Here is a 23,464-nt window from a genome sequence, read left to right on the forward strand (position 1 = left end):
ACTGGTCCGAGTAAAAAGACGGAATCTAAAGTGACATGTCAAACTGGATGCCACTCAGAGGGCTGCTTTATGTTTTTAATGGCACCGTAGCTGGTGAATAAAGTTTGTAAAGTGTAACAGTTGCATACTGGCACTGATAAATCTTTCCCCCCTTAAACAAGACCAGTAGATTCACAGATAAGTGGCAGAGTTCAGTACTCACCCCTTTAGAGTCAATGCTGCCAGGCTTCGCGTTGAACTTGACTGTCTTCAGACGGGCTCGCTCTTTCCTCTCCACCCTGCCACACAGAGAAAGTGCACACAAGAGAGAGAGAGGGTTATAGAGAGGCCATAGCCTTCTCAAATCCACACAAGCAGTTCACACATGAAATACAATACATATAATTGAACACAGTACAAACATACTATCTATATAAATAGTTTTGTATATAATTTTCTCAGCTGCTTTTGCACAGTAATATTTTTTTCACAGACAACACACTACTGTATATATACAGTAATGTATATACCCAAGCACACTGTTTAAAAATATTTATCTTGGCAATAAGTGTGCCTTTCTCAGTAAATATACTCATAAATGTACGCATAACCCATAAATACAGTAAAAATGAACAAGAATTCCTTAATTTAAAAAAACAGTGGTTGAGATTTTGTGTGCTAGTTTGAAGAACAAAGCCTAGTTCCAGATGTCTCCCCTAGCTTTCACATAGATGTATTCAAGTCAAGTAATGAAGTATTGTTTTGCTAAACCAGGTGATGGATGATAACTACAAACAATGCCTGGATGCAATGAGATTGGTTTGGAAATGGTTTAATAAACATTGACGCATGTTAACTCACTTTTTATTGTATTGCATGTTACTTTATATGTTTTTTGTGTAATATTACAACATATTACACCCTTAAAAGGCCAGGGCCTGCTGGAGGGCCCAAAGTTTCATTACACACTTCTATAACCTAAGGAAAACTCAACCAGTTTGCACTGAAGTATGTTTATCTACTGAATGATAAGCCTTAGTATGTACAGTGAGGAAAATAAATATTTGAACATCCTGCAACTTTGCAAGTTCTCCCACTTAGAAATCACGGAGGGGTCAGAAATTTTCATCTTAGGTGCACGTCGACTGTGAGAAACATAATCTAAAAAAAAATCCAGAAATCACAATGTATGATTTTTTAATAATTTATTTGTGTGTTACTGCTGCAAATAAGTATTTGAACACCTGTCAATCAGCAAAAATTCTGGCCCTCAAAGACCTGTTAGTCTGCCTCTAAAAAGTCCACCTCCACTCCACTTATTATTCTAAATTAGAAGCACCTGTTTGAGGTCGTTAGCTGCACAAAGACACCTGTCCACCCCACACAATCAGTAAGTAAACCAACTGCTAACATGGCTAAGACCAGAGACAAAATTGTAGACCTCCACAAGGCTGGAAAAGGGCTACGGGGCAATTGCCAAGCAGCTTGGTGAAAAAAGATCAACTGTTGGAGCAATTATTAGAAAATGGAAGAAGCTAAACATGACTGTCAATCTCCCTCGGACTGGGGTTCCATGCAAGATCACACCTCGTGGCGTATCAATGATCCTAAGAAAGGTGAGGAATCAGCCCAGAACTACATGGGAGGAACTGGTCAATGAGCTGAAGAGAGCTGGCACAACTGTTTCCAAGGTTTAAAGTCATGCATGGCACGAAAGATTCCCCTGCTTAAATCAGCACACGTCCAGGCCCATCTTAAGTTTGCCCATGACCATTTGGATGATCAAGAGGAGTCATGGGAGAAGGTTCTGTGGTCAGATGAGACCAAAATAGAACTTTTTGGTCTTAATTCCACTCGCTGTGTTTGGAAGACGAAGAATGATGGATGACTGCAGGATGACTGCACTGTATTAAGGAGACGATGACCGGGGCCATGCATTGCGAGATTTTGGGGAACAATCTCCTTCCCTCAGTTAGAGCATTGAAGATGGGTCGTGGCTGGGTCTTCCAACACGACAATGACCCAAAGCACACAGCCAGGATAACCAAGGAGTGGCTCCGTAAGAAGCATATCAAGGTTCTGGAGTGGCCTAGCCAGTCTCCAGACCTAAACCCTACAGAAAATCTTTGGAGGGAGCTCAAACTCTGTGTTTCTCAGCAACAGCCCAGAAACCTGGCTGATCTGGAGAAGATCTGTGTGGAGGAATGGGCCAAAATCCCTGCTGCAGTGTGTGCAAACCTGGTGAAAAACTACAGGAAATGTTTGACCTCTGTAATTGCAAACAAAGGCTACTGTACCAAATATTAACATTGATTTTCACAGGTGTTCAAATACTTATTTGCAGCAGTAACACACAAATAAATTATTAAAAAAATAATACATTGTGATTTCCAGATTTTTTTTTTTAGATTATGTCTCTTACAGTGGACATGCACTTAAGATGAAAATTTCAGACCCCTCCATGATTTCTAAGTGGCACTCACTGTAAAAAGCCTGGTATTAGAAGCATTAATTACATCTGCACTGTGCACTGGAAACAATTACCACCAAGACAGTGTGTCAATAAAAAAAAGAAAAATCAATCGATCATTTAATGTTCTTTGTATTTATTCTCTGCGATGGATAAGTGCTGGGCTAGGCTCCAGCACCCCCCATGACCCAGGAAGAAAAGCAGCTTAGATAATGAGTGTGCGTGTATTTATTCTGATATTATTGTTTTTCTAAGCAAATAAATGTTTATGGTCCAGATTTTTTTATTCAAATTGACTCAGGTGCCTGTTTCACGTAGACTCAGGCTAGGTGAGAGTATACATTATGCATGTGGTACAAGCAGTGCTCAGCATTATTTCAGGTTGCTGGGTGTTGCTCAAGAACACATGGCAAACGGGCAAACACAGTCAAAATTGTGTACTAAACTAATAATTGTGCTCAATTGTGTACTAAACTAATACATTTGCTCATCTGAAACCAAACCAGAACAATGTTTTCATTAATATAAAGTGATTTTGTTTGCAGATACATGTATAAAATAATTCTATGCTTGTCAAATAACTAGTAGGAAGCTAGGACAATGTAGCAAAATAATCATTTCAAATGTTCAGGAGTGATGAACAGAGTTGTAGATGATTCCCAAATAACTGAAGCAGCTGTATAGCACAAAGAATGAAGTTATAGAATTAATATCCTGAATGCTTAGATTTCAAAAGATTAACTCTTGAAGCAGATAACTTGATTAAAGAAATTACTCTCAACAGATACACTATGTTATTTATCATTTAATAACTTCCTGTTGTTGCCTAAATAGTTAAATATTGAATAAACCATCTAAAAATACAAATTATAGTATTGAAATCTACACTTATATAATGCACTACAATAATATAATTTGTTTTTCCTAGGAACAATTACAGTTTGAATTCTTGTAATCACTCACTCAATTACAGCCCTAAAAAAGAACTTGTGACATCTGACAATCTGTTGAGGCATCATACTAATATACAACTGATTGATACAAATCCAAGAAAGCACAGCCACAATCTAAACACCTAGACCAGACTCCTGTCTAGCCATCAACTTCTATAAGCTTTTTATTTTATTCTTAAAGATTTTATTTTACGGTAGCTGTTTTCAAACTGTTTCTACTGGCTAGGTTATGGGTTTTTCTAGGTTTGTGGCATCAGCCATTCAGCATTTTATTCAAACATAACTGGCTGTGTGTGAAGTCAGAGATAGTGACAGGCCTTTTAAATTATGTTTGTGATTGGCTCTTTCTTTCAGAAAAAAGTACTGAAAGGAGAGGTTGGTGCAGCTGTGTAGGTTTTAGATAGTGACTCAGAAGTAAAGTAGTGAGTATTGAGATAATTTGTTTCAGGAAGCAAGAAGTAAAGAAATTAAGAGAATAATTCATTGTTTGTAAAATACTGATCAATATGTATTATTAGTAATAACATGTTAGTACTGTATATAAAACAAAGCATGTTAAATTGATGCGTGTTTACAAATATGTCTTCCTGTGATAATGTGTACCTCCTCTTGCTAGGGATGACGCCCATCTCCTCGCTGTCTCCGTCTGGAGTGACTCTCCGCGCCTGCCACCACTCGTCATCAGATGCGTTAATGACATGCAGGATGTCTCCATAACGGAAACTGAGACCCTGACTGGGCAAGCCACTGTCCTTCGACCGCTCATAGTCAAACAGAGCCCTGCAGAGAGACCACACACACACACACACACACATATACAGATAGTTATTTCTACCTTCCTAGTCTGCAGAAGTCTGTCGCTATGACAACTCAAATTGGGGCTAATGTCTGAATGTGTCTAAAAGCACACTAGTGATACCTGCCAGGAGAGACAGCAGGCCACACACATACACATAAGGGCATATAGTTGCTGTAAGAATCATGTAACTATTTATTTTATTCAATTCATTTGTCTACATTATTTGAGCACAGCAGTTGCCATTTATGCTGTGTGAACATTTCATGATGAATTGACCAACAGAAAAGGCTCAAAACAACTTTGAATCTTTTTACATTAACTTACAACAAAAAAGTCCCTTCCTTTCTCCTGTAAAGTCGCCACTGTAGAGAGACAAGGTCGACTGGCAATTGGGAAAAATGACAATTTCCATTACACTCATTACACAGAACCTTCTGGCAGCTGCGGCTGATTTCCTGCTGTGAGAGGCTTATAAATACTGGCCCAAAGAGGTCTCATCTCAAAGAGGTGGCCCGTCTCTCTTCTGTCTGTTCTGTCCCAGACAGTGAAAGGAACCGGAACAAGATCTCCACGGAAACCCAACACCCACTGCTATTCTCAGAATAATACCATCCACCACATAGCCATTTCAGTGAATTAGGACATCCCAGATCTGTACGTCATGCCACAATACTTGTGAAAAACATAAGAACATGAATTACAGCTTAACAGTATGCTTATTTGAATAAAAACGTTTGGATGAAACGGCTGTTACCAGATGGCTTGGAAAAAGCAGCAATAACCAAATTAACCCTTTAAAGAAGAGACAAAAAAGCATATATGCTCTTCTCCTTTAATGACGTGAGTGCTCAGTACTGTTGTCACATTTATTTAATATGTAAAAAAAATAATCTAAGCAGAAAATTTATGGACTTTGTGTTTTTTTTAGATATGTTTCCAGTCTAGGTTACTCAAAATTTTAAGGCAGTCTGACAACCATTTTTATATATTAACCCCTTAAAACATTCTTTTGTTCAGTCCATCACAGGGCAGATATACATATTTTCTCTCTTTCTTTCTCTCTCATGCACGCACACGCACGCACACGCACGCACGCACGCACGCGCGCGCACGCACGCACGCACGCACGCACGCGCACACACACACACACACACACACACACACACACACACACCTAGGGGCAATTTAGCATCTTTAATGGGGAATCAAACCCAAGACCTTCTTGCTGTCAGGTGACAAAAGTATGTAATAAAACTTGGGGCTTACTGATGGACCCTGGCCATTAAGGGGTTAAAACACCAATTTGCTGTTGAATTCTGATCTGGATATGTGTGCAGAAACTAGTGCAGTGGATCCAACAAATGAATACAGCATCATGCTTCATTTACCTTTACAAAACACACTAGCACAGAGGAAGTGCCAACTCCACAAGTTGATACATTTTGCTATGTCCAATGTGGCCATGCATGTGTTTCCACTACTCTGGGGGTAGATTTTAATGAGTTAAACAGGATAAAGCCAAAGTCTCAGACTGACAATAAGTAAGACAGGGTTAATTAAACAACAAAGCCAATTTTGATTCTTGATAGGTTGGGAAATTGTAAGGAACTTGAAGTTCTAAGTCCAGCATTCAGTTTGGTCCAATGTGTATAATCCAGACCTAGTTTTATGCTCTTCTCCTTCTGGTGCTGGTGAGTCACTGAGCTGTTACTATGCTAGTTCTGCGCTTTCATTCAAACAGATTTAGAGCAGGAGAACCCAGAGCAGCAGAATAACCAATAACGTCTCAGGCAGATTCATCAACTACATACAGGATATGAATCATAGAGAACCAGTCTATCAGACTGCTCTGAATGGAAGCTGAATGCAGAAAGGCCAAAACCAAAATGTAAAGACGCTGATGGTATTTCTGGAGCTTGTGTACGCATGAGGTGTCAGACTTTGACAGTTAAAGTTTAACATAGCCGGTCTATTTGATGCTTATTAGTTCAATTTTCTGACTTAACTATTTTCAGACTAAACTGAAGAATGAAGAAGTGGTTGCAAAATTTGATATAGTAAAGAAGTAAATGAGAGGCAGGTTTTCCTTAACTTTTTTTTTTTGTTGCTAAATTACTTCCTAATTTAATGATGTACCATTCTTGCATTTTCAAAAGTACTACACCTTCCAAGAACTCACACGTACACACAAACAAAAAGAAAGTAAAAGGCCATAACAGATCAAATATGGGTCATTTTGACCATTTCAGTAGCAAATGTATTAAAATTTTTGTTATTTACAAAAAACAATGAAGCTGATAAAGAAAAACATTACACATACTATTCTTCATATTATTTTTGTTCCAATACTGGTAAAAGTGTATTTAGAAATCACTGTTTTCTGTTTTTGATTGCATTTTATCTGCTGTTCCAACTTTTGGAAGTCAGAACAGAAGTAAGGTCTAAGTCAAGGCCAAGACCTGAATATGCTGAGTTTGAGTCAAGATCAAGACTTTGTTGGAGTCACGTCTGAGTAGGGATTGAGACCAGGAGTGGTGAGACTGAGTCAAGACTGAGACAGGTTCAGATTTTTACAGAATATAAAAATATTAAGAAGAAGGGGGGGGAAACCTGAAATGTATTTGTAATTCATTGCACATTCATCATTATGCGTTATACAGTGGGGAAAAAAAGCATTTAGTCAGTCACCAATTGTGCAAGTTCTCCCACTTAAAAACATGAGAGAGGCCTGTAATTGACATCACCGGTAGACCTCAACTATGAGAGACAAAATGAGGGAAAAAAAAATAATCAGAAAACCACATTGTCTGATTTTTAAAGAATTTATTTGCAAACAATGGTGGAAAATAAGTATTTGGTCACCCACAAACAAGCAAGATTTCTGGCTGTCACAGACCTGTAACTTCTTCTTTAAGAGGCTCCTCTGTCCTCCACTCTACCTGTATTAATGGCACCTGTTTGACCTTGTTATCTGTATAAAAGACACCTGCCCACAACCTCAAACTGTCACACTCCAAACTCCACTATGGTGAAGACCAAAGAGCTGTTGAAGGACACCAGAAACAAGATTGTAAACCTGCACCAGGCTGGGAAGACTGAATTTGCAATAAGCAAACAGCTTGGTGTGAAGAAATCTACTGTGGGAGCAATAATCAGAAAATGGAAGACCTACAAGACCACTGCTAATCTCCCTCGATCAGGGGCTCCACGCAAGATCTCAGCCCGTGGGGTCAAAATGATCATAAGAACGGTGAGCAGAAATCCCAGAACCACACGGGAGGACCTAGTGAATAACCTGCAGAAAGCTGGGACCAACGTTACAAAGGCTACTGTCAGTAACACACTAAGCCACCAGGGACTCAGATCTTGCAGTGCCAGAGGTGTCCCCCTGCTTAAGCCAGTACATATCCGGGCGCATCTGAAGTTTGCAAGAGAGCATTTGGATGTTCCGGAAGAGTGTTGGGAGAATGTCATATGGTCAGATGAAACCAAAGTAGAACTGCTTGGTACAAACACAACTCGTCGTGTTTGGAGGAGAGTGAATGCTGAGTTGCATCCAAAGAACACCATACCAACTGTGAAGCATAGGGGTGGCAACATCATGCTTTGGGGCTGTTTCTCTGCAAAGGGACCAGGACGACTGGTCCGTGTACATGAAAGAATGAATGGGGCATGTATTGTGAGATTTTGAGTGCAAACCTCCTTCCATCAACAAGGGCGATGAAGATGAAACGTGGCTGGGTCTTTCAGCATGACAATGATCCCAAGCACACTTCCAAGGCAACAAAGGAGTGGCTCCGTAAGAAGCATTTCAAGGTCCAAGTGGCCTAGCCAGTCTCCAGATCTCAACCCCATATAGAACCTTTGGAGGGAGTTGAAAGTCCGTGTTGCCCCTAAACATCACTGCTCTAGAGCAGATCTGCATGGAGGAATGGGCCAACATACCAGCAACGGTGTGTTCTTGTAAAGACTTACAGAAAACGTTTGACCTCTGTCATTGCCAACATAGGATATATAACAAAGTATTCAGATGAACTTTTGTTATTGACCAAATACTTATTTTCCACCATTATTTGCAAATAAATTCTTTAAAAATCAGACAATGTGATTTTCTGAATTTTTTTCCTCATTTTGTGTCTCATAGTTGAGGTCTACCTGTGATGTCAATTACAGGCCACTCTCATATTTTTAAGTGGGAGAACTTGCACAATTGGTGACTGACTAAATACTTTTTTTTCCCCACTGTACATGATCTATATGAATAAACAATTACTTTATTATAATTCTACTTTAAATATATTTAAATATATTTTGTAAAATACATTATTAAAAATATATAGTTTTAAATATTATTATTTTATTTCAGTCTTAGTACAATTTTACATTGCAACTTATTCTGAATCACCTTCTAAAGTCAAGTGAATATACATCCATTCTCCTGTGGTATTAATGACAGCCCAGTCTGCCGTCTGGGGATGTTTGTCAAATAAATATTACCCAGTTAAGCCATCATGGAAATGATCAGCAGATTTCATTTAAAATATTTATAGAAAGGACCGTTTTATTGTTATAAAATATTGCTGATGTTCATCAATGATAAAAAAGTTCAGCTTCCAATAACCTTAGATGTCCACCTCACCCTGAGAACAAGACAAGACTGAGACCATTACTTTACATTACTGAGACTGGGACTGGACTTCAGTACTGCAATGCTGCCATTGACAGTCTTTTTACAACATATAAGGTCATCAGGATTTTTAGTGAATTGAAAATACTTTTATTTTATGTTTCTGTAAATCTGTAAATGACTAGCAAAAAGAATATTGGGACAAGGTTTGCTATAAAAGTAAATTATATTTACAGATTTTAAATAATTTTAACAAAGGACAATCATTTTCATATAATAAAAATAAAACTGCTTTGACATTTCATGCACAACATGACTCGCTGAAATAAAATTCAAGAAGAAGAAATATTGATGTTTTTCATGGGTTAATTTCAGATAGAACACAGAAGAAACACAGATATAAACAATGTGATTTTTTCTTATTTTAAGCTCATTTCAAGCTCTTTCTACAAAATGCAATGGCAGAACGACCTGTAACAGTCACACAACTCACGTACACAAACATAGAAAACAAAAAGAGGAAAATGGCTGTTTCAGAGTCTGCCAGCTGCCCTGACTATATTAGCACAGACAATTCTCCCAGGCACAGAGTGCACACGCACACACGCACACGCACGCACGCGCACGCACACACACACACACACACACACACACACACACACACACACACACACACACAAATACACACCAAAGAAGTGGATATAGTGAAGAACGGGTTTTATTAGGAGCCCGAGGCCAGCCGTTTTCTACTCCTCATCAAAGTGTTCAGCTGTGGTTATCATTAAGCTCAGTCTGCATAGTGTATTTGAGGATATAAGACGTCACACACAGGCACACACACCAACACAGCCTGACGTTTAAATCCATCTGACTATTCAAATGGGTCAGGCAAACTGGGAGCTGCTCCTGAAAAAAGTGATGCATTGATTTTACTTGATGTGAATGTGTACACCATTCAATATGAATAATATATATTATAGCAATACAATTTTGTCTTTTGGTTATTTTATTGCAATAGTTGTGATGTAATATTTTATTCATGGGGAAATTTGGAACACATTTGAATCAAGTAAATTCAAGGCATCACAGTGTAGGGCAGTGTATGATGACACTGTTAGGAGAGATTTCAGTGAACATGTCCACTTCCATCTCCCAAATATACTGATCCCAGAAAAAAAAAATCAACTACGCCACCACTTTCTCCGCAGCCATGACAACTCAGATCTTGCCCATGACGCAGATATTGAGATTTGACAACCATAGAAACACAATCACACAAACACACACAAACACACTGCAAGAAACTGTCTCTAAAAATAGCTGCTAATTCATGTTTTTAGACAGCCTCCATCATTTGCAAGTACAATAATCACAGCCAGCGCAGATAAAAATAAACATCTCAGGGTGTGTTCACATTGGTCTGGTTCGGTGTGACTCAAGTGAATCATGGTGAAATTGGTCTGTAAATGTAATTTGTTGGAACAAGTGAAGATGCTGCTATTCAAACCCTGGTGTGCAAAGAAAGCAGGTTGGTCTCTGTTCACAAAAAAACTGATTTGTTCAAAGTAAGAGCATCATATGAACCACTGATGTCTATAGGGACCAAACACAGAATGAAGCATGACTGTTGTGAACCTCTATATCTATATGTTCACAACTGATTCTGTGATTTTGAAATGCAAAATGGGGCAACCAATCATAAGAGAGAACTTTTACATATATCAGTCTTAAACGTGCATAAAGGTGTCATTACAAAAACAGCCTGTTATTCCTAAGGATAATAAGAGGATGATTTTTGGAACCATCAGACAAATTCTGTTTGACCAGTAGTTGCATTTTGTCATCTCTTTAATTGAAAATAATAAAATTCTGCAACTGTGTTCAAAATGTCATACATTCATAAGTGAATTCTGCATCAATGCATGACAGTAAAACTGTACTATTCATGTAATAATCTTTGACTATAATGTTGCTTGCTGATTAAATATGTGTTTTTGGTGATTATTATTCATTAATTATTTAAAATGTGTGTATTCCATAAAACTGTCTGTACTTTTGTTGCCATTTTATAAAATTCTAAGACATTCAAGGCCATGTGTTATGCTTTGTGTTGGCCTAACAGCACCCCTCAATTGTGGTAAAATCACTGTAACATGCAGCTTTCTGTGAAGTATTGGATTATTGCTTTAAAATATAACAAGACATATAGAAAACAAGGCCCACAGAACCCACAAACACAGTTATGCCAGAGTTCAGAACAGGTCTGAAAGTTTGGTTGATGCTATCAAACTACTCTAATTTCCTGCTTTGGACTGGACCAAACGGGTCCAAAAAAATAAGTATAAACACATACTTACAAAAGTATGAACTTATTAATGCTCTGTCAAGCAGTTTATATTATTATGACAAGTATGGCTGTACAAAACCTTCTCTGATGTTTTTAATGGAACCAAAGCCAAGGATATCTCATCAATGGAAAAAAAATCATTGCATACCAGAATATGAGAAAAAATGATATTCAATATCAATTGTGGTGACACTTAAGATTAATCTCCCTCAACTGAAAACAATTTCCCTGCTGCTCTGTTTTTTGAGAGATCAATATCAGGCCTTACAGCACAAAAGTGGTCAATGCATAACAGGTTCATGAATGTGTAACAGACCCTGTCTGCATTGTGGAACAAGAATCCCCCTGACAATTCAATACTGCACATGTAGCACATACATGAAAACGGTTTCTTCATATTGATCTATGCCAATGGTGTTAAGACGTATTCTGAATGTTATACTTTAAGCTCTTTCTGTTTCTAATGTATGGTGTTAATTCCCCTGATGAATCATGTCGATGGGAGCAGGTCTGAGGGATGCACAATACTGTTCACATCAAGGCCTCTACAGCCTGCTAATGCCACATCATCATGATGCATAAAGAGCAAAGTCACACATGGACAGACATTCAGGAAGTAGGCTCACTGCCATTGCCTTACAAGTGCGTTGGCATGGTAACCATGAAATGCCTATAGCATAGCTAAAGAATGGTGCGGGTTGCCAGTTAATTTAATCAAATCTGTTTCACTGTGTTGAAAGCTTCTCAGCCCATAAGGATAAATCTGCTTTTTTGCAGGTTGCCAAATTCTCAGCCCACCAGGGTGAATGTGATGCTGTCTGACTGTAACACAGTACAGTAGCCAAGAGCAACAAAAGAGAACCAAATGCTATATATTTGCACTCATTCATCTACACCTATATGACTGAATAAGTCACTTACTTGTCTTTACAATACCAATCACTTAAGATGTGTCTTACAGTGTTAAAGGGTCTGTATCACGGAAAAACAAATTTTGGGACGTTTTTCTGAATAGGCGTGTTTGATGTAGTAAACAGTTCACCACCCCCAGGCCATGCAGTCCATATAGGGGAATTAAATTGCATAAACAACCCACTTTAAATCACTGTTTTTGTGATGTCAAAAAACAAACAAACAAAAAAAAAAAACACCCTGATATACGCCATTTATTCATTCTACAGCAGGTTAGCAGCTGTAGTTTCCACCCAGACTACTTTTGAATGTGGCACAATATAGGGCGACCAGTCAGAGGTGAGATAATTTACATATATCAGTCAGTAACAACAACAGTGTGCTTAACTGTAAGAGGAAAAAAGAGATTAGATAATGGTAATGTAAAAATTAATAAATAAAACCACAAAAATGTCATAAGAGGACCTCCCAGAAAAAATACAAGGACATACACCCGTTGGCCCTATTGAACCTAGCGTCTCGCTGGCAATATATTCTAAGAATTTGGCAGTTTCTCCTTAAACTCATTTAAATCAGCTGTCAGTGCCGGCATATTCACCTTGGCCACAGTGAAAAGTATATGCATGTAGAATTGTTGTTTTCTGTGTCCTACTGTGTTTTATATCTCTGCAGAAAGGATGCACAGGGCTTGCTACATGCATTGTATAATTGTGCAGTAATAGCTTAATATTGTTTTGTTTAATCACAGTAGCAATAAAGTGCAACTGATTTTGTTTTGTGAGGCAAACTAAACAAAAACCTATACATTTTCATCTGTTAGAATATGTTTCTCAAAAGCATTGAGAAAATAAGCTTTGAGAAAGCATTGAGAACAGATTTAACAGCAGAAATGGACACTTTTTGCATTGACCTCAAAGGGTTACTAGATGCTCTGGGGTATTACTTTGTATGTTTAATGTATTTAATGTATTTAATAATTTAATGTATCAAATAAACTCAATAAAAACAAAAAATAATTCCAACTAGACTGGACTTTTGTGTGCTCATTCATCAGTGAAGTATGATTAATCCAGCAAAACGAGGAAAAGTCTAGGAGTAGACTAATGTGAGAGATATCCTTATGTGTTTGTTGAAGCCTGTTGTGTAGTTTTAAACAGGGGCCTGTATAAAGGAACTACTGACAGGAAGTCTACCTGTATGAGGAGGAACAGTCTTAAGCAGTCACAGGAAAAATGTGTACAAGCGCACTATCACTGTTTACATAAGCCACCATTAAACTGTGTATTACTTAGAATGCCCTTTTACAAACAGAGAGGCTTGCCTTTATGATCCCCACTCAGCTTCACTTATTGCTACAACAGTCTGTAGTTTGCACATGAAACACTTATTTCCTTTCAGACAAAAAGGACATTGATTAGAGAGATTGCATAGACTAAAACCTAAAAAGCCATTCACTGAAAGAAAGCAGTAAATCTCTGTGAATGTTATTGATTTAATGTATATGTGTGGCCTCAGGAGAATCTGTGTATAAGGAGCTGAAACCATGTGTTGGCTCAGATGGTTTAAATGCACAATTTGGGCAGAGTCTCTATCACAGGCACACAAACAGTAACAAAGGTGTGTTACAGAACTTTCTTCAAGCTTGTTTCAAACCTTTGATAAAGTTCATCAAAACTCGTCTTGATAAACCAGATGGTCAAAGGTCCTTGTGGTCAGTTTTCTTGTCAGCTTGCTATTTTGGGTCCTTCTTGTGCAGCAAAGCAACATGAACAGATGGCCTAGAGCTGCACAATATGAACAACACCACATTGTAATTAAACCACTATGTATTGACTTTGCATTTCAGTTTTCATTTAGTTGCATTTATTGATGGGCTAGTGACTTATTTGCATGAGGCAGCCTTTTGTGACATCAGCATAGCAAAGCTTGATATCGCAACAATGCTTAATGAACAACATACTGTGCAGCCCTGAATGGAGCTAAACCCAATATACAAGCACTGTAGTCAAGTAATGCTTTTGTAAGCTTTTTTTTTTTTTAAATAAAATAGTTCAGCCGTAATTAATCATGTTTAACAGTTTAATCATTTGTCTCTTTCTCTACCTACATTGTTTCATAAAATATCTGACAAAAGATTTTGGCCTAAAATGTTTTTTTTTTAATCCATTCATGGTAAAGAGGTACATGCATGATGCTGTAAGGCAAAATATTCCCCCAAGAAAACTTGATTTTCTCAGATGTATTTTACTATTATAGCATTAGATAGAAAAACTCAGAAGATACACATAGGTTGACTCCTCATTCTGGATAGTTAATGAAAAGGTTATGTTTGTGTTTGTAAACAATGTGACCCCTGGTTCCATTTACCACCATTCTATGGAAATCCAAGTTTCTAAGCAGTGAACCATTTTACATCCCACCACTCTGTTGTATCAGATCACATCAAACCACTTATCTCAATGATAAGAAAATATTAAAAAATCTGTGCAATTTCATTTTAATACTATGTAAAAACACAAGTGTGGTATAGTAAGGCTGGTGTACAGATACAGCTGCATGGGCAGCCTCCTGCTCCTCTCAGTCAGAGCAGACCATGGCAGATTTGTCCCTGCTGACAGCAGCTGAAACACTGCCTTAGCTGCAACATTACACACAGCCTCCAATGCAGCTCTCGCTCTGCCTATCTCACAGCAGCAGGCAGGGTGGCGCTTTACTGCTGTTGCTATGGTAATGTGGAAATGCTCAGGCAAAAGCTGCTATTAAGGATAGGTTTTTGAAATGATAAACAGAGTGCATTAGCAGTGAAGCATGTTAGCAAACACACACACACACACACACACACACACACACACACACACACACACACACACACACACACACACACACACACACACACACACACTAACAGAAATCAGTACAACTGTCTAATTCAACAATGTGCTTGTGTCACTGGGTACATGACATTACGCATGGCCTGAGTTTTTAAATGAAATCTCTCATTGTGTGTGTATATATGTCTGAAAGATAAAGAGGAGGAGAGAAGAACATCATGGATGCATTGAGTTTTAAATTGAAATCCCTTGGTGAGCCTCAAGATAACAGAGAAAACCATTTGAGGTGCTTTATATTCATCAACTCCTGAGCTTCCAAGTGAAAACAGAACGCAAATTTGTGTGTGTCTGAGTGTATTTACACATTCGTGAAGAACACAATCTCTGCACAATAGCCTATATCCGCACAGTATGAGACAGAAACAGTTTCTCTGGTCCTTTTGTAGGTTATCACAGATGTACATCTTTTAAAGAAACTATGCCATCTAAATTAAATCAGAAAAAAGGTATTGGCTTGTGTTAAAGGTTAGGTTTGACCCAAAGAAGTTGCTTTGTCAACGTTATACTATCTAAAAGCATGTATGTAATCACTAATGTAATTATACAGTAAATAACAGCTAATTAAATTTATATTGTTACATAAGCTAATTACAAATATGATAAGATCATAATGAAATATCTCCTACTCTACTAACAAACTCAAATGAGATATGAAATGAAAGTTAAGTTTCCTGTTTGCTTCAAATTATGAATGAAAAATAATTAACATCAAATAACACCATGTTTCGCTATCATCAGTGATAATGACGAATGACTTAAAGTTTATGGTTAGGTTCAGAGCCAGGTTTATGATTTAGTTGAGAGTTAAAGCTGCATTGAACAGAATGTTTGGTGATCTAATTGGCAGCAGTTTAGGATGGACTTGACAAAATTGTAGCTTGCTAGTAAACCATAACACAGAGAACTTTATTCATGAACTCATATCTATTGCTTTGCACACAATAGCAATAATGACCAACATAACTTTAGAACTTTTTGATTTCTAGCATTAAAGTCTTCGATGTTCAGAGTTGGATAACTGTAGTGACTCTGTTTGTCTAATGCTATGTGTTGTGCTCCACAGCTTTAGTGTTTAAAACTAGTAGTGTTCATATGCTTCCAACCCCTGAATCCATGTACTGGTCCTCCTCACATCTATCTTCAAAATGCTGACAGCATCGCTGCTAATGCAGTACTCAGTAAACTCACACATCTTGTACTATCGTGATGAGACATGTTATTAGATTTAGTTTGGCAAACTGTAGCTGGGTTTTGTTTGTTCAATTATTTAAATAAATAAATCACTTATATTTATTTAGTCAATGTCAAAAATATGTCATATATTTAGCAAAGACCTTTTCATTTGTGTTTTTGTTTTTTACTTAAAAATTTTTGATACTGACATTTACTTTGAGCTGTCATTTTGGGTTTGCCAATGATATAACTGGGTGTGCCTGAGCCCACTGGGTCCAAACATGCCACTGCATGTAATTCAGGGAGCATATCTGGATCCTGAATGTGGAGAAAGAGTGGGGACTCTAAATGCCTTGTATGCGGCTGTAAGGTGATCTATAGCCATGTTCTGCTATCAGAGCAATAGAGACACCAGGTTGCTGCTGTTGAGTAAGTAAATGAGGCCCTGTGGGACCTGCTTTTACCAAGCTCAGCTCTTCCTGTCTCTCTCTCTCTCTCTTATTCTCTTCTCTCTCCCGCCACCTATACATCAGCAGGGTACTGAGCTATAGCACATTTATCCTTCACCTACAGCAGGAGTACAGTGCTACAGTGGCTGAAGAAGCAAGTGTGTGTGTTTGTGTGTATGTGTGTGAGAGTACTGACAGAGCTATTTATCACTCCAGTTGAGCCATATTCTTATAGCTGGTGCAGTTTCTGCTAGATTTTACATACAGTGCAGTCTGGGTAAAATAAACATTTCATTTGCATTTGTTACTGAATATATATATTCCTTATTAAATTGCTTACTATTCTATAGTTGCTGTTGTATCTCCTTGTATCTCCAAAAAACAACTTTACAGCAATAAAAAGAAAAAAAAAACAACAACAAAAACATTCTGTTAACTGCTGTTAATGTGTGACATTTTTAAAGCAGCCTAATTGATTACCTATTAAAGTTCAAATTCCAAGTCATTTCTAATGAGACGCCAACCACTGCAGTGATCTGTATTGTAAAATGTGGTCTGCGAGTGTGTTTTTGTAATATGGGAGGATATTGATTCAGCTGCCTGGATTACAAAGGGCAGACTGAAGCATGCAGCACATGTGACCTGCATCCTTAGTGACTGGTGTATGTTTGAAAGAAGGAGTGTGTGCGCATATGATTGATAAAATGTGTCACTATGTATGAGTGTGTGAGCATGCGCTCGTTTCCTACCTTTTATGTGCCTGAGATAAAGGTTAGGGTTAAAAAAATTATTGTTACATATATATGTATTTAGACATACAATACCGAACTATTACCGAAATATTTGTACAGCAAACATTTATTTGTCCAGGAAACACTCCAGAAAAAATAAGAATCAATACATATCAGATCAGTGGTTTTGTTTACCCCTGTGTATATTTATGTCATCCAATGCTAGATTTATTATAATGTCACATGGTGCTTTCCAAGCAAAAATCAGTTATTGTCCAGGTGGTCTTAAATACTTTGCTTTAGTGCACAAAACTTTTAAACAGTACTATACACGACTCCTCATCCTGACATAGTATAAAATGTGTGTTTTTATACATACCTGACATAGAGGGAGCGTTTCTGATTGGTTCGGAGGGATCCTGATCCAGAGCTCATGCTGTGGTTCATCATCTGCTCTCTCAGGTCATGAATTTTGGCCTCAAAGCGCCCGTACTCTGTAAACATGAAGAAACAAACATTACAATTAACTAATAAGTACCTCTAGAAGCAACCTTATAATCTTAACTAATGTCCTATCACTCCAGGCAGTGTGTACTGCTAAACACCCATATTAAAAGTATACCGTTACTTTGGAGCTAGAGGAAAGACAAAGAGGTCTTTCTGTGTGGCCTTTAAGGTGCAGTGTTGCAAAGATCTGGCGCCTGTGAGGATCAATACAGGACATCAATACACATGACCTTACTGAATCTGAGATCTGAGAGCAGCACTGTACTACTCCCTCACCCTCCAAGGTCAAACTACCATACCAATACGGTCAGACAGAGTGAGAGAGACAGAACGAGAGACAGAGAATGAGAGAATTGTTTTACACTAGCTTTCACTACAGATACAGGACAAAGTAAGGTTGCATCATGGTTTTAAAAAAAAAAGAGGTTAAAGCAGTTTTGACCAAAAGTTTAAGTTCCCCTGGTCAAATTACATTCATTAATTCAACTATTCATTCTAAGAAGCCTATGCTTCTGGGTCACTGGGGGTGCCTGACTGTGGACTGTGGGGAAACCGGACCACCTGAAGGAAACCTATGCAGACACAAGGAGAACATACAAGCTACACACAGAAAGGACCTCTGGTGCCCCAGTCAGGGAATCGAATTCAGACCTTTCTTGCTGTGAAGCGACAGAGCTACTGTCAAATGTGAAAAAGTGGAACTTAACTAACTCTTGCAGACTGCAAGTATAGAGTGTGATTTGACCAGGGATGTTCAAACTTTTGCACACGACTGTCTGTAATTGAATGTATAATGGAACTAAGCTTGTCACACACACTACAATTAAAAACCTCAGAATCACTGATTATTAATAACTCTTATAACTAACACTTTCCACTCTACTGTAGTGGTTATTTGTTCTATACCTTTCAAACATTTATATATAACAGCCTAACAGCCATATTTATCTGTTACAAACAGCAAGTTTACAGTTACATTTGTAAAGAAAATTTGTTTCCCTTTATTTTTCTTAAATATTGATACTGAACCTACTAGTGGATATTAAAACATTTTTAACATATACCACTGTGTATGCATGTATGTTAAGTCAAATTTTCATTGACTTAAGTAGGTTCATATAAGAAATGATAGTCTCTCTATCATTTAACTATGGTAGTCGTTTAACAATGCTTTTAGGAAATGCACAAATATGCAAATAAAAAAAGCAAATAAAACAGAATTGTGCACAGAAATTTCCAGAAAAATGTCATCCGTATTTCGGTTCATATTTTTATTTGTGTCCTGTAGAGGATGTGGAACTTACTATCACTTAGAAAATCAACAAACCATGTAATTTGACTGTGTGTTCAAACTTTTGCATTCAACTGAAACTTAAGTATATTAAACTTGACAAAACAGAGAGACTGATCTCTGTTATCCAAGCAATAATCTAGATGTGAAAATGTATTTTCTTAAAATCAGATCCTCATTTTGGATTTTTCTTCAAACTTCTCTGTTCAGTAGGGAGTGGATGTGCATAGTAGTGATTTCATCTCTATAACAATGGTTAAAAAAATAGGGGTCATACAACTTACACCATGTTATAAATCTCCCCTCCACTGCATAATTACTTATAAAGTGTATCTACTTATGGTCAATATATATTTCTTGTGAGGGTTTCAGCTTTGAGATTGAATTTTATCATAACTTCATTGTGGATGGCAGCTTGGATTTGCATCTCTCCATCCTTCTGGAAGCATCTGAAATTTCGTTTTTTCTTCCTACAAATTATACAAACTTATAAAGCTGTTGGGAATTACAATTTTATATATGTCTACTACAAAATAGTTTTTATCTCATGGAAAATACTGATTCCAAACCACTGAACTGTAGTGTATGCCAGTTCCGAGAATGCTGCTCTTCAAATAAGACATATGGTGAGTTATAATAAGCACTAGCTGACAGTTCTAGAACTCAAGAGCCACAGTTTGAGAGCTTCTGTGAAAAAGGGATGTGTGGTGCAGTAGAGTCATACAGAGACTCCCTGCCTCAGTGCTTCATACCGCTGACCTTCAGAACACGATGGCAGTTAACAGCAAGGACAAGCCTGCAGCAGATACCCATACTGAAGGTCATATCCATCCAGATCACCAGCCAAATACAGCCCCAGGTGAGCAGAGAGCTGACCATTGCTCAAGATAATCCAGAAATACCAGAACACAAAGGCCAGTGACATCACTGCTGTCATAAGAAAATCTTGCATCTTCAAAATGACAGATTTATGATAGAAGTAAAAATATGTTTATGCAACTAAATAATTAAAATATCTGGTTTTCAGAATGGCTACCTGACCTAAATACATAATTTTTTTTATAAAATATTAAATGGTGTAAAAAAAAAAAGACAATTTTCCTATGAAGCTTGATATATATATCGCTGCACATATATAACCTGCATCAACCAGTAAACACATTCACTCATTCACTCCCCAGTCCACACAGTACATATATGGAAACTAAGCTGCAAAACGGCTCATTTTAAGATAGTTGCTTTTATGGTGTCACAAAAGACATTGAAATTTATCCAAACCTACAATCTACAGCCCCGCTCATTCATGATGAAGTCGTAAGGAGTGTTTCAGCCTGGTCTGCTTTTTGAATGAGCTACAATAGAGGGCAGCCAATGAGCACAGGGATTGTTTACATATAACATCCTTAAAGGCATATATACAGTCATGTGCAAAAGTGTGAACACCGCTGGTCAAAGCCTGTTTTTGTTGATTTTCTAAGTGAAAATAATTTTACACACTTTCACTGCAAATGGTGCACACTTTTATTTTATTTGACATTGGATGATAAAACGTGGAATATCATTTGCACAAGCCACATTTTAGATATGTTAAAGCTGTTTAATTTAGCAAATAAACAGTAATTATTATTAAAATGTGCAGAAGTGTGATCTCTCCAGAGGATGTGTTCACTTATTTTCATTTAGAAAATCAACAAAGCATCCCATTTTACTAGAGACACCTAAACTTTACATAAAACTGCACATATATTTACACATATCAGCCTCGCTAAATGAAGAAAAGAGGCTGGAAAGTGCTCATGTAAAAATGAATTATGACTGGTACATAAAACCAAATGTCATAAGCAGACAAAAACTCTCTGAAAGGAGTTTTAGAAGTCGCATTTGAGTAGGTGATGGTGCACCCAGTCGATCAGTTTCCTGAGCTCTAGAGAAAACTGACTCAGAATGACATGGCAAGTGCTTCATTGCTTTCTAGCGCTGGATCCGCTCAGCCTGCTGAAACACAGAAGCTCATCATCTTTCATCTACACAAACGTGCTGCTACATCTGCATGCAAAAACATTCTTCTACATGCACAAGTATGGTCCTTTGCACTCACTCCCTGTCTTTCTCACACACCAACACGCATGCAGCGGCAGTTTGTTTACCCTCAGACCAGCAGCGCAGGCAGCAGTTTGCTCCACAAAAAAAATTAATAAATAAAACACACTACAGCAGTGAAGGTGAAGGACTTTAGGAACAGACTGAGAGACTTACAATGAGGACTTATTGTTTACTAATTTATTTATTTTTACAAAAACTCTAGTTACCCCTTCATTATGTGAACACTTCATTCTGAAGGACAGCCAGAAACTGTCAAAACTCACCTGGAATAAAATCTCTTCATATTAGCCTACGTTAAAGTAAAACTGTTTTTGCTCCTCCTATAAAGTTGGAGATTATAAAGACTGAAACAAAGTTAAACTCTTTACAATCTTCACAATCTTAAAAAACAAAGGTGCCAAAAAGGGTTTAGCTTTATAGAAGTTCATAGAGTGTGGAGAACTTCTTTAAGATATAAAGGGCCCTCATATAATGTAAATGTTCCTGTAAAGAACCTTTAAATTGGTATACTCTCTCTAAAAAATGCTGAAATCTGTGACTGTGAAGAGCTTTCACGTAATGTAAAGTTTCAATACTATTAAGTTATTTAAACTTTAAAAAGGACACTTCTTCAGACTCACACAACTCTCCAAACAACTCCATCTTGTCCAAAGAACCATGCCCTGAAACGTTTAAAAAAAAAAAAAATCTATTTTACAGCACTGCTCAAAGAACCATGTGCAGCACATTTATTTTGAAGGGTGTATAAACATTTACAAAATATGATGGTCCTTTAAACCCTTAAAAGACACTTCAAATCTACACTTCTCATTTTCAAATATGGTTATTAAGGGAACCAAAAAATGGTATTGCTCAAAGAAAGTGAATTTGCAAAAAAAAAAAAAAAAGAAAAAGAAAAAAAACTGCTTTATTCGGCTGGTCTGTATAAGTAATTTGTCAGAAACAAGCTTTAATCTTTAATCTTTAATCCAGCCCACAAATCTTTAATCCAGACCACACCAAAATAAAGCACTGTTCAGAGTTTTAGCCATATGAATCAGTCTAAAAATGGATCTTTCACACAGTGACCTAATCTCGAGCAAAACCAGTGGAGGAGGAGATGTTGAACTGTACCATGATACTGCTATACAGTACAGCTACCTCCCACATGATGGGGGGTATACAGCATACACATGCAGACACAAGGAAATCAGAGCGAGCCAAGAGCAGAGTACACACGTACCTCTCCGAGTCCAGACCAACACACACAGCTGTGATCCTGAAGATACTACACGCCTCACAATCCCACACTTCAGTAAAGCTCTAGTTCACAAACATGCACCCTTGTGCATAGACGAGTACAACAAAGAACAAAGACTGGAGCAGCGTGGAGTAAGCTGCGTGGAATGAGTGTATGGGGAGGGAGAGAGAGAGAGGGAGAGAGAGAGAGAGAGAGAGAGAGAGAGAGAGAGAGAGAGAGAGAAGATAGAGAAGAAGAGGAAGAGAGTGAGGGATAAAGAAAAGGAATTGAAGTGGAAGAGAGAGAGAAAGAGAGAGAGAGAGAGACAGAATGAACACATGAATGAGAGGAAACGATGAGGGAGAGAAGAGGATGTGAGTGGCTCAGTTTAGTGAGATGCTCAGTGTCTGCAGAGTGTGAGGTATTGGCCGCTCCCCATACGCACCCATAGACACACACACACACACACACACACGCAGAGCATGCCACACTATGATTCTCTCTCCTCCCTCTTGCTTTCCCTTGCTCCCATTCCTGCTCTCCGTCTCTCTCTCTCCCAAAACAACAATCGACTACAGGCTACAACACTGTAACGCGCGTTTAAGCCGCGCACGTTTTTCTTTCCTCACAAACTCTCTGAGATCAAAAGGAGCGGTTGATTTCTTTCTGGGCGTCATGTGTGCTCGTTTAATCTGCCCTGGATTGCTTTGCTCGCTTCAAAATATAAACAAACCCCAAAAGCAAATCCTGACACAGAAAACACTGAAATGTTTTCAGGGAGTTTCTTAAAATTGGGGCAAAAACATATAAACAAACCCTGCGTCGTAAACATTGCTTATCCTATGAGTCAGACAAAGTCAGCAAGAATCTTCTACATGATTTACATTCAGCCTAGATAACAATCAGCAGTCAGAAGCAGAAGAGATTCTCTGATAATTTCATCAATTTTTCTAATCCTTCAAGTTTTGTCATAGTTTCTTTGATGCTGTCCTTATTGAAAGGACTAAATTTCT

At 37.8% G+C, this 23,464-nt stretch overlaps 1 protein-coding gene across 30 annotated transcripts in view; it reads right to left on the reverse strand.

The window, feature by feature from the left end:
* Window positions 1-23,464, reverse strand: part of dlg2 (discs, large homolog 2 (Drosophila)) — a 355,760-nt gene that overhangs the window by 16,029 nt on the left and 316,267 nt on the right. For all 30 annotated transcript variants that reach the window (XM_017692671.2, XM_017692676.2, XM_017692665.2 and 27 more), the window contains 3 exons: window positions 17,711-17,825; window positions 4,006-4,182; window positions 203-278 (listed from right to left, as the gene is read on the reverse strand). In XM_017692671.2, the coding sequence (XP_017548160.1) occupies window positions 203-278; window positions 4,006-4,182; window positions 17,711-17,825 (368 nt within the window). The remainder of the gene's footprint in view (window positions 1-202; window positions 279-4,005; window positions 4,183-17,710; window positions 17,826-23,464) is intronic.

This window comes from Pygocentrus nattereri, chromosome 18, assembly GCF_015220715.1.
Source record: "Pygocentrus nattereri isolate fPygNat1 chromosome 18, fPygNat1.pri, whole genome shotgun sequence".
Classification (NCBI taxonomy): Eukaryota; Metazoa; Chordata; class Actinopteri; order Characiformes; family Serrasalmidae; genus Pygocentrus; species Pygocentrus nattereri.